Genomic DNA, 12,124 nt, shown 5'->3' with positions numbered 1-12,124 from the left:
AACATACTTAAGGCAGTGCCTAGCACATATTAGGTGCCTAATAAATGCTTGTTCCATTCCCCCCTCCCCACCACATCAGCTGGGCTAGACTTACCACAAGATTAAGAAAATGGAAGGTCTGTCACTTTAGACCTCATGAGCACCTGACTGTGGAAGAGGGTTGCCTTTAACTTCCTTCACCCAGTCCCTTGCTTTGCCCTCCCCTCCCCTCTTCCTCATCCTTGTACAATTCCCATCTTTTCCTTCTTGCTCTACAAAACAAAGGTCTCTGTAGTGTCCGGCATGTTAAGCCATGCCCTGGCCTTGGGCTCACCCAATTTGATGGAGCTGGTCACCTTCTGGTACAACTGGGCAGTCTGGATGGACTTGTTATACAGTGGCCACATGGTAGGATCCCTCACAGCTGCCCAGACTCGAGGTAGTGGCTGAGGCACCACCCCAGCCCCCAAAAAACCATGCCGAGTAGCAGAGGGAAATCCCTTATAGTACATCAGCACATCCTTTTCTTCACTCTGGTACCTGAGTGAGACGATACAGGCAAAGGGATGGAGAAGATGGATGAGGTCATTAAAAATGGGCCCCAATAAATCTATGCAAGTTTCGTTAATGAAGGTCTCACCTCCATGTTTAAGGAACTGATTCGCTTTTATAATAAGAGACATTCTTCAATAGATAAATGGTCAAAGAACAGGCAATTCTAGAGGAAAGAAATCCAAGCTAACAACAGTCATATGAAGAAATGCTCCCAATCACTGATAATTAAAAGAAGTATATACTCTATCCGATTGGCAAAATTGACAGAAAAGGGAAATGACAAAGGCTGGAGGGGCTGTGGGAAAACAGGCACATGATGCAATTGCTCGTTGAATTGTGAACAGTTCTAGGCATTCTGAAAAGCTATTTGGAGTCATATTCAAAAAAAAATAGAAACTGGGGAGAGGGGACAAGGGGAGAAGAGCTACACAACTCATGGCAGACGGATGGCATGGAATATTGCTGTGACAGGAGAAATGAAGAAAGGGAAGGTTTCTGGGAAGATCTGAATGAACTGACAGAATGAACACAACTAGGAAAACTGTGTCTATATAACAACATCATCGTAAATAAAGAAAAAACATGAACTTTTGAAAGCCTTTTTAAAGAAACTAATTGATCTGACAACCAACCATGATTCCAGAGGGCCAACTGATGGTGAAACGTGTCACCACCTGCTCTTTGACAGAGAGCGGATGGACTCGAGGTGCCGAACGAGACATATACTTTTGGATATGGCCAATGGGGTGGAGTTCCAATGTGGGCATTGGTTTTGTTTGAGCTTGATTATTTGTCGTAAGAGATTTTGGTTTTCTTTTTTTCTTTTGCTGAGGGAGGAGGGAAAATGGAGAAGGGAAGTGAGAGGGATAGAGAATAACTACCTGTCAAATGAAATAAAACAAAATTTCAAAATTATGCAAATAATAGGCCCCAGAGGGATATTCGAGGACAAGATCAGAGTCAGGAAAGGCTGGGGTCTTAGATCATCAAGGTGGAATAATGGGGTCCTTAAGAAGGTGACAGTGACATGTTGGGGACAAATTCTGTGTCTTGGGATAGACAAGTTACAGGAACTCACTTCCAGCCTGCAGTGGCCTGGCAGCTGAAGAGATTTTGCAGGTTGTTGGAACAAGCAGCCATTACCTGAAAGTAGACAACGGCCATGCTGAGTTGCCAGGCACTGCACAATTTGGTTCTCTTGCCATGCAAAATCCCATTTCCTGGGCACCTCTTCTCCTAACCTGTTTGAAAGCTCTTCCCCCCTCCCTGTTCCCCATTCTTATTCCTCTCCTCTAAAAAAAGCCTGGCAGCTGAATGCTTACTTCAGCCATCGTGCTGGCCAGGATATGCTTGACCAGATCATGGTAGAGGGTGCATGGGGAGGTAGAAAGGCAGCTGTCTGAGTTTGACTGTTCCATTAGGGACTTCTGGGGTCCATCACAGGAGACTCGGTGGCTTTCACCTGCTGGCTCTGAGAGGGAAGGAAACAGATAAGGATAAGGGACAGCAATAGGAAGGGATGGGAATTATGGGGCAGGGAGCCCCTAGAAGCTAGTAGTTCCCTCACCCCCCCTTAGGGTCTCTCAGATAACAGCCCCCAAAGCTGACACGCCTTAGCTTCCCTTCTTCCCTACTTACTGTGACCTAAGTTCTTCTGTGCAGACCCCGTCAGGTAGAGCTGATGGTTTCTCACCACAGAGCGGCCCCGTACATCCCCTCCAGTGGTGTCTTTGAAGCAAGATAAGTTAGCATTCCCCTAAAGGACAGAGACATGGGCCCCAGAGAACCCTCAGAACTGGAGGGAGAAGTACAGAAGTTATGCACTTTTCCCACTGACTCTAACCCCCACCCCAAAATTCCACCGTAATTATTCACCTGAAATAGCCCAAGAGGGACTTTTTCCTTTGGATTGCTGGGATTTGTGTGGAGCTGGGGAGATAAAAAATGGCAAAAATCTGGACTTCATTCCTTGGACAATCTGCTCTCTAGTCCCAGGTCGCCATGGCCACTACAGGTCCATGTCTCTAGGCACTGACCAGCTTACTGCCCAAAGCCTCCAGTACTGGCCTCAAATTCACACCTACAAACAGGGCTGGAGGAAGCGGTCAGGGGGAATTAATCCATTCTCCTCCCTGCCCTCCTTGGCAGCTGTGGCAGGGAGCAGAAGAGGGAAGTTGGGGGGAGGTGGCATTGAGGTGGGGAGCAAGCTGAGTAGATCCAGAAGACAGAAGGGACTCTCCCTTTGTGACCTTGCCCATAATGGAGAGAACCATCTTTCTGATTCTAGGTGTACTTCCCCTCATCCTCATAGAGGCCACTAACCCCTGTGAAGTCATATCTAATAGTCTTTTTGTTTATCCAGACCCTCTGACCTCTTTGCTGTGACCGACACTGCTGACTAACTCTCTCCCTCTCTGTGCCCTCTGACTTTGGTTTCCAAGGCAGCAAGAAAGAAGTGGGGGAGGGGGGACTGAATAGACCAAAGGGAGAAAGAGACAGACAGAAAGTGGCCAAGACCAAAACTCAAAAAGGTGGCTTAAGAGGACTGCTCATTTGCCTCCCCAATTGCCATAAGGCAGAAATCCAGTTCCATCTGTCCCAGCTGGGGACACTGCCTGGGCAGTGCCCCTGCTTTGCCTCTGCCATTTCACCAGCTCGGTTTCACTGCCCTCCACCTCCCTTACCTGCTTCTCTGGAGGCTGGGTCTGGCTTGCTAAGGTTAGGTTGCTATCATAACCAGAGGTAGGGCAGGAGGAGAGGCTGTCCATGGAGCTCGTGGTGCACAGGGTGCTCACACTGACCAGGGTCTGAAGTTTTGCTTCTTCCTAGGGAGGGAAGGGAATTGATCAACCATCGCTGGAGGCTCCCATAAAACCCCCAGGAGTTCCTACCCAATTCCAAAGCTCCCCGCAACTGCCCCAGGACAGGTGGGTTCATCACAGTGGGCCAGTCAGGCCAGGGCTGGCATACATCATGCGAGGCTGCGGCTCTGGCTCTCCAAGGCACCAGCCAAGAGGGGACACGGAGAAGCACGGATGCCAGCTCAAGGCCCCTGCCATACACACACCCGCTGTAGTTGGGAGACTATCTGTTGACGGATGCGTTGCTTCTCCTGCTCGGCGCGCTCCCGCAGCCGGTCTCGTGCTCGAGCAATCTCCATCTTGGTCTCCTCCCTGGCCCGCTGGTAGTCTCGGAGCAACACCTCTATGTCAGAGGACTGGTGACCTCCGGCATCTGACACAGGTTCCAGGTTCCTGAAGTGGGGAAAAGCATACTGGGATGATTTTCCTCCACACACATGAAAGACAAGCGGCCCTGACTACACCCTACTCTGCACATCCCATGTGAACCCGGGTGTCAGTATCATTGGGGGCGATTATGGCTGCAGCAAAAGGAAATGCCAAGCTCTTCATACAACCAGGAAGCCAGAGATCACACTTTGCTCCCTCTGCACCTCAGCCCACCCTTTAATAGCCTTGTGGTCTCTGCCCGGGTGTCCAGGGGGATACAAAGGAGCTCAAAGAACTGGTCTGGGCCTCAGGGCCCACATCTGGGCATGCCAAAAACAAAAGCTCGAAGACAGCTCAGGAATCCCGACCCAAATTGGGTTTCCCAAACCTCTAGGCTATAGGTGACTGAAACAAAGCCCATCTGGCCCTACTCCATTGGCCCTTTTCCCATGATAACTCTCTTCATTTCTCTTTCTGCTTTGTTCACCTCCATTTCCTTTTCTCATTCTTTTCTCATCTTTTTCATATATGTATATTATACATGTGGGATATATTATACACATTATAGCATGAACTATATATACACACATATAAATGTATAAATGTATTGCATATATGTACATGTATAACCATGGCCATGTAGGGCAGCCAGGTGGCACAATGCTTGGTGTGCTGGGCCTGGAGTCAGAAAGACTCATCTTCCTGCCTTCAAACCTGGGCCTCAGACACTCACTCGCTGTGTGACTCTGGGAAAGTTCCCTCATCTGTAAAATGAGCTAGAGAAGGAAGTGACAAATCATTCCAGTATATTTGATCAGAAAACTTCAGTGTCACAAAGAGTCAGACATGACCGGAACAGCTGAAGAGCCACAATAAATATACATACACACAGATACCTCCACTCTTTTTTTCACCTATCCCTTTCTTCCACTTTGTCTCTTCAACAGAGACAGACTAGGACAGAAGACTCCAGCAATGCCACTTTCCAAAAAAAGAAAGGAAAGCCAATCCTGGGAGTTCTTCAACGATGGCTAACATTACAAAACCCTGATCCCCACCCTGCTGCCCACTCCCAACCCAGCTTGGTGGAGCTCTGGGCCTGCCCTTGCCTAGTAGTCTCCACGACATCTTTTCGAAGCTGCTGCAGGTACTCTCGCCGACGGCTGGGCAGGTCAGGATCCCGGACGAGCCCTTCTGGGGCGGGCAGGAGGCTGAGCTGCTTCATAGGGCTGAGGCTACGAGCCCGACGGAAGTTCTGAAATCGATCTGACCGCTCTCTCCGGATCACCTCAATGGTCTTCAAGTGCCTGAGGCAGGATGGGATCATGGTCATCTACAACTCCCTAGCACCTAACCCTCCTCTACCCTCAACAAGAGAACTGGAGTTAACCCCAGACCTAACTTCTCCCCAATCTTGAATCTGGAGGCGCTGAACCCAGGACCCACACTCCTCCCCTCCACATGTCGATCTGCAGATCATTCAACTTGAATGAAGGGATAAGGGGATGGTTCAAGCTGGACCCACCTTCCCAGGTAAGAATAACACAGGATGTTACAAACAAATCCATTGTTTAGTTTCTCTTTTTCACTTGATCTCTGTCGCTATACAATTGAATGCTCGGAGGGTGAACTTCTTGCCTGTGCTCTTGTCTTCATGGGACTCATTATTTGAGGAGGAATCTCTATTCTTCCTTTCTCTTTCCTTTCTTAACAAGCCTTTCTCTCGTCCTTGGAAATGCCCCAGCCCCACCCCTACCACCATTCCCCATGCTATTAACTGCACCTTGTTTGGTCCTCACAACAACCTTATCAGTTAGGTGCTCTTATTCTGTCCACTTTATAGATGAGTAAATTGAGTATTAGAGAGGTTAAGGCACAGGGCCATAAAGCTATTAAATATCTGAAGTAGGACTCAAATTCAGGTCTTCTTATGAGTGCGGGGCTCTATGCCAACACCTAACATCCACAGGACAGGGACAGGGACTGTGATTTCATTGGCAAAAGGAACTCACAGATGATTCCCTCCTCTACCAGTACAAGGCAGCACCTTCCCTCCAATATACAGTCTTAGCTAATGTGGCAATATGTTTAACAAAACTGCACGTGTATAACCTATATCAGATTGCTGGCTGTCATGGGGAGATGCAGGGGAAGGAGGGAGAAAAATTTGGAGCTTAAAATTGAATGCTGACAACTATCTTTACATATAACTGGACAAAATAAAATGCTATTTACAAGAAAAAAATTTTTACAGTCTTAAGAGTTGTCTTAAGCAGAGGTGTCACACACGGGGCCTGCAAGGCCATAAGTGGCCCACAGGACTAAAACGTAATTGGGAAATATTTAACAAAATACATAAAAATATAATAAAACATTGATAATGTTACATTTTGAAACTATATTAATAGGGGGCCCACAGCGATACTCAGAAATGGCTTAGTGGCCTAGAACCATAAATGAGAAGTGACTTGATCAGCCAGGACACAGTCAGGATGTCAGGGGCAAGTCTTGAACCTGGGTCTCCTTGGTTCAAGACCGGCTCTCCCATCCCCTACATCACACTGCCTTGTCTGACTTACCGAAAGTACATTTCCTTGTGCTGTGGGCTCGTTGGGGTGTCAGGGACCAGAGCCTCTCCAGTCCCACTCTGCATCACCCTGAGCAGAGCATCGGTCTCTCCAAGGCCATAGAGAAGCTTGGCTTCAGCCAGCTCCACACTGAGGGGTGGGGTTTGCGGCCCCAGCTCTAACGGGACTCCAGCCAGCACCTGTACCTGTTCCCTCTGAAGCTGCTCAGGCACTGGGCTCAGGTGCTCATGGGGCTCAGCTGGCTTCTCCATCACTTCGGAGTAAGTGCTGTCAACATTTGTGGCTTCTTCCACAGGGACAGCACCCTCTGGGGAGCTCCCTTGAACCCCGCACCAGTTGCTGAACTTGTTATGGACAGGAAGGTCCCTCAGGCTATAATGCCTGGGTTCAGAAGCCTGGACTTTCTGGGTGCAGGACCTCAGCAGGACCTCCGACTGGGTGTCCCTGACTATACTACTAACTCCTGGAGCCACACTGACTTCGGAGATGGAGAAAGGGGCATGGTAATGGTTGAGAACTCCCCCCCAGGAGGGGCTCTCTGATGGGGGAGGGGTCTTCGAGGGCTGTTCTGAGGCATCAGCACCAGTGCCTGTCTTCTTCTGACACCAACTTGTGCTCTGGCTGGCTAGACGAACCAGGACAGGGTTGGCTGCCTCTAAAGTCACCTCCGCCACAAAGTTACTGGTGTTTGAGGCTTCGGACAGGTCCTCAGTGGGGCTCAATCCTGTCGTGGGCAGGGACAGACACAAAGGCCTCTCCCAGGAGCTGTGCTTTTCCTTTCCACCAGCCAGCTGTTCTTCCCAGCCCAGAAGCCCCAAGGAGGCACGCACCTGCAGCTGTGGTGGGTGATTCAAGGGTCCTGTGGACTTGGCAGAGGAGCTTCCTTGAAGCCACAGGCTCTGCTTCAAGGTCCCAGAGAGATTAGATGTGGGAGATCCTTTGCTCAGCTTCTTTCCTGTGGATTTCCCACTATCTCCAGAAACATTCTTGATCTCTCCTTCATTGCAGGTTTGGGAAGAATTGTTCAATGGGGCCCCCTGGGCAGCTTCGGGCTTCTGATGGTGTATGGTAGAATGAGAGCAAGAAGCTCTGGGGCAAGTAGGGTTGGAGGAGGAGGAGGAATGGGGACCTTGAGTGCTGGCACTGAGAGTGAGGATAGGGGAGGAAGCCCTGTCCACCAACAAGGTGCCCCTGAAGCCTGCTTTCTTGTTCTTCTGGTTCCCAGGTTCACAAGTGGACCCTCCCTCCTGAAGAGACGAGCCCCTGGCAGAGGACATGCTGCACAAAGTTGGGCTAGTGACCACTGTGCAGGAGGATCCATCCATCTGGGAACTCAGGGTTGGAGAGAGAGCAGAAGAAGTTTGGAGGCTTAACAGGTCCTGTGCTAGGGAGTGTCTCAGAAAACTAAGGCTACGGTGGGATGTAGCCGGGGAGTTCTGTGGAATGAGGTAGTGCCTCTGGTTACTGGGGCTGGAAGAAGTCGCCTTCTTTTCAGCTATGCCTCCAGGCCCCTTCTCCTGAAACACCAGGGCAGGGTCCACTTTCTCCATAAGCACGGGAAGGTGATCCACCTTCTGAAGAGTATCCCAGGCATCCATCCCATCCAGGGATCCATGTTTTAGGGTGGTCACATGTGCTTCCTGAGGACTGGCTAACTTGCTCTCTCCAGGAGAATGGAGGGAAACATCCTGTAGGGCTGGGTCTGCCTCATCAGTCTGGATGCCCACATCCACAGTGGTCTGAGTGCTGTTGTCCACCGTCACCACCCTAGGGGCCTCTTCAGGGGCCTCAGCCTTAACGCTCCGCTCTCTGTCACCCGTCCCCTGATGGGAGAGGTTCCCCAGCAGCTCCGATGTGTTGTGAAGGAGCTGCGAAAGGTGCATTGATAAATTCTGCATGTTGGTCCATGATGCCCGGGGTGGATGTGACCGGAAGACGGCAGCCTCTGGATTTGGGTGAGTGACATCTATGCAGCCCTGACAATGTATGGGAACATGCTGTGGCTGAGCCAGAGCCAGGGTCGTTGTCCCCTGCTCACAGGTGGCTACACCGGCCTTTGGCCAGGACTCAGATTTGGTGGGGTACAGCGGCCCAATGCCATCTATCTGTCCTGAGACAACCTCCCGCTCTGTCAGAGCACTCTCATCCTGAGGCACTTTGCTGTCCTCAGGCAAGCCGTCACTCACCTTGTCTGGGGTCCTGGCTGAGGGTGCTGTTGTGGATGTATCAGATAAATCATGGTGGTTCCTGAAAACACAAGAAGCCTTGTACACCTTCCTTTCTTCTTCTAAGCCCAGAGGTTCCTCAGTGCTACTGAGAGTGCTTGGCACCCCATGGGTGTTGGCATATGAACTGAGTTGAGAATGGAATGGGGAGCTCAGAGTGTCCAGGTCATTGTCTACACTGGAGCAACAAACAGCTCTCTGTGTGTCCAGACTCCATGAAATCTGGCTGTAGGAGGTGTCATTAGCACTGCCAAACACATATTCCTTCCAGTCAATCCTCCTGGGCCCCTGCTGCTGCCAGGATTGAAAGAAGGGATTTCTATCACTAGACATGAAATGCATCACATCCGTGTTCTCTGGTGCCAACCAGCCTTTGCTCCTGGGATGGCCATTCTGCTCCTCCACCAGGCTGTCTGATGCCCTACCTTCTGGGACTGACAGAGCCAAGAGAGTGGAAGAGGTCTGGTAGGGAGCAGTGCCAGGGGGCTGCGGACCAGCAGCTTCTGAGTTATAATTTGATGAAGCTGTCTGATCACAACCTGCAGATTTTGGAACTTTCCCCAGTTCTATCAGCATCATCATTTCAGATTCATCTGGGGAGAAGTCACTGAGGAATAGCCTCTCGGTCCCACGACTCTCCTCATCTTCTGTGGGAGAAGGAGGCTCCACACTCATGTTCAGCTCTTGTAGAGACCTAGTGGAAGTCCCTACAGAGAGCTTAAGGGTGGAGAAATCTTTCAGAGAATGCTCAGGGCTAAAGGAAAAATCAACACAGGGGGCCGAGTTTCTCTCAGAGTGAGAGTCAGTGTCCAGACCCTCCTGTGAGCCCTCTGGAAGTGGCAAAGGTCCCTGAGGAACAAAAGGGCCATCGTTTCTCTTCCAAAGAAACCCAAGTCTTTCAGGTCTTGATACCTTTCCATCAATTGTCAGGCTATCTCCAGACTCCTCGAGGCTGGCTTGACCACTGGTTCCTGAATGGTGGTGGTATCTGTCCCACACTGTACTGCCCACATTGCTTGAGAGCTGCTCCTTCTCATCCTTCTTCCACAGACTGCTTGGAGGGTTGCTGAAGATACACTTTTTACCTGCTTTTGTCCTCGGGTGGGGAATAGGGATGCTGTGATCTCTGAGATCCTTGGGAAATTGTGGTCCTTGGGCAAGGTGTGGAGAGTCTACTATAGGCTCATTCTCAAGAATGCCTTCACTTCCATGTATTGCTTCCAGGCTCCCAGCTGCTACACAGTTCCCTGACTCAGTCACAGGAGAGAATTCCCATTCATTCTGACTAGCTTTGTTCTTCTGGAGATCCTCAGAATAGGTCCTGGCAGGTAAAGAAGCCATTTCAGACTTGAAAGTGACTTTCTTCTTAATGTCTCCTCTCTCAGCGTTCTCCATACTGAATAAACCAGTGTTGGAAGCTGCCAATCTCAATTCTTGCTGGTCTTCTCCAACATCTGGATTATGTGTCAAAGGTACGTTGGGCCCTCTGGATTGGCAACCTACATTGAGCTTGGAAGACACCAGGAAAACTGGAAGCATAGTGTCTGAGGCAGACCGGGGAATTCGCTTCTCAGAATCGCTATTTCCACAAGACAGAGTATTGGTAAAAGAAGGCGAATTGATCCAAGCAGCATCCTGTTGAGACGTGCACAGTGGTCTGGAAGAAGTCACTACCTCTTCCTGGGACACTGATGGACTAAATATAACGCTGCTTTTAGAAGTCTCTAGGTTGATTGGAACCATGCTTCCTTCTGGGCAGTTCTCCATCTCCCCAACAAATGCTGGGGTAAGATTCTGATCAAGGAGGGAAGTTGGTCTTGGAAGTTTGCTGTCAATGCCATAGTCTACAGACTGCCCAGACACGGTAACCCCTTTCAACTTTGGGCACTGTGGCAAGGCACCTCCTGTACTGCCTCCCTCCACTGTTCCAGAGACTATCATGTCTTGTTTGTGACTTGCCTTCCTTTCTCCTGATCCTGGAGAACGGACATATCTTGGATGACCAGGAAGACTTTCTGACTGTTTGATGTCCAAGGCTACCAATGGACTGTCAAAGTATGGTGGTTCTTCAGCCTCAACTATCTCTGCTTCACATGAGACTGACTGCTTTCTATTGTGAAAGCTTCCTTGGGACCTAAAATCAGGCCACAGGGTGGCAGAATTTGCCATCGCAGGAGACATTTCAGCTGCTGATATCTCAGATCCTGCATAAAGAGGGGCATCTTTCCAGGGAGATTGAATGGAAGTCCCCCAATGGGTTTGTAGGTCAACCACTGCCTCTGAAGAGTTGCCAGAGTCCCTACCACAAGAGCTTTCATAAGCTGTACTTTGGGATCTGAACCCTTCCCAAGCCCTCTGGATACTCTCCTTGCTCCCTAAGCTAGTTCTCTCCACCTCTGAATGTGTCTGTTTAGATAACCAGGCCTGGCTCAGATCCTGCCGAATTATTGTAACGCTGTCAGAGATAGCATGGAGAGAAGGTGCAAACAGCTGCTGCTGTGGTGTCTTGTCCCTCTTGTTCTCCTTCAAGGCTGATGGGAAATGCAGGTTTCCTGAAGCCAGAAGGCAATCAGCAGAAGGTGACCTGATAACCTCTTCTTTCCTCTCTGGGCTTTCAGAAAGGGCTTGGGGCTCAATGTGCCCTGTCAGTGTCTCGCCTGCTGTTTGCCTATTACTTGATTTGCAAACGTCTGGGTTAGCTATAGTGCTGAAGGACAGCAATGAGGCATACTCTGGTTCTCTGCTAGGGGCAGTAACATCTTTCATTAACTGGAGACGATCTGCCACAAACAGCTCTGCCAGAGGGTTACTCTTATCAGGGCACTTTGTTGATACAGTACCTGGAGATGCCTCCTGGATGTGCCCTCGTGTGGCTTTATTTTTCACAAAACATACGTGTGACTCATCTTCATCCTGGGTCCTAGCTAACTCCATATGATCTCTTTGGTTGTAGTGAGGCTGCTTAGGAGTCCCAGAAAAGGCCTCAGAATCTAGTTGAGTTTCACTGTAAGGTACCATAATCTGCCTATCAGTGTGGTCCTTTGAAGATTTCTGATGCTCCTCTGATAGTCCAGTATCCTCCACTGTGGTCTCTACATTTGATTTTGAATACATGGCTGAGGTGGCAGAGGCTCCCCAAAGCTCTGATGAGATGCTGGTCAATTTAGGCACAACAATCTGCCCATCACACTCCTCTGATAGTCCAGTGACCTCTGCTTTGGTCTCTACATTTGTTTCTGGATACATGGATGAGGTGGCAGGTACCCCCCCAAATCCTGGTGAGACCCTGGTCAGTTTAGGCACAATAATTTGCTCATTGGGGCTGTTTTCTGAAGACTTCTCATGCTCATCTGATAGTCTAGTGTCCTCCACTATGGTTTCTATATTTTCTATATTCATTTCAGGATTCAAGGATGGTGTGGGAGAGGCCCCCCAAAGCCCTGATGAGACCCTGGTCAGTTTAGGTATGATAGCCTGCTCATCAGTGCTGTCTTTTGAAGACTTTCCATGTTCCTCCGGTAGTCTAGCGTCCTCCACTGTGGTTTCT

The 12,124-nt window shown here is 49.7% G+C and overlaps 1 protein-coding gene across 1 annotated transcript in view; it reads right to left on the bottom strand.

Moving 5' to 3' along the window:
- The window catches only part of STARD9 (StAR related lipid transfer domain containing 9), a 145,470-nt gene that overhangs the window by 3,553 nt on the left and 129,793 nt on the right, over positions 1 to 12,124 (bottom strand). The window contains exons 25-32 of the mRNA XM_036736691.1: positions 6,344 to 11,598; positions 4,874 to 5,071; positions 3,602 to 3,788; positions 3,219 to 3,359; positions 2,173 to 2,290; positions 1,857 to 2,005; positions 1,613 to 1,677; positions 314 to 519 (exon numbers count right to left, since the gene is read on the bottom strand). Coding sequence (XP_036592586.1) covers positions 314 to 519; positions 1,613 to 1,677; positions 1,857 to 2,005; positions 2,173 to 2,290; positions 3,219 to 3,359; positions 3,602 to 3,788; positions 4,874 to 5,071; positions 6,344 to 11,598 — 6,319 coding nt within the window. The remainder of the gene's footprint in view (positions 1 to 313; positions 520 to 1,612; positions 1,678 to 1,856; positions 2,006 to 2,172; positions 2,291 to 3,218; positions 3,360 to 3,601; positions 3,789 to 4,873; positions 5,072 to 6,343; positions 11,599 to 12,124) is intronic.

The sequence above is a fragment of the Trichosurus vulpecula genome, chromosome 8 (genome assembly GCF_011100635.1).
Source record: "Trichosurus vulpecula isolate mTriVul1 chromosome 8, mTriVul1.pri, whole genome shotgun sequence".
In the NCBI taxonomy this organism is placed as follows: Eukaryota; Metazoa; Chordata; class Mammalia; order Diprotodontia; family Phalangeridae; genus Trichosurus; species Trichosurus vulpecula.
The sequence above is the reverse complement of the archived record's forward strand: the minus strand, read 5'-3'. Positions and strand labels throughout refer to the sequence as shown.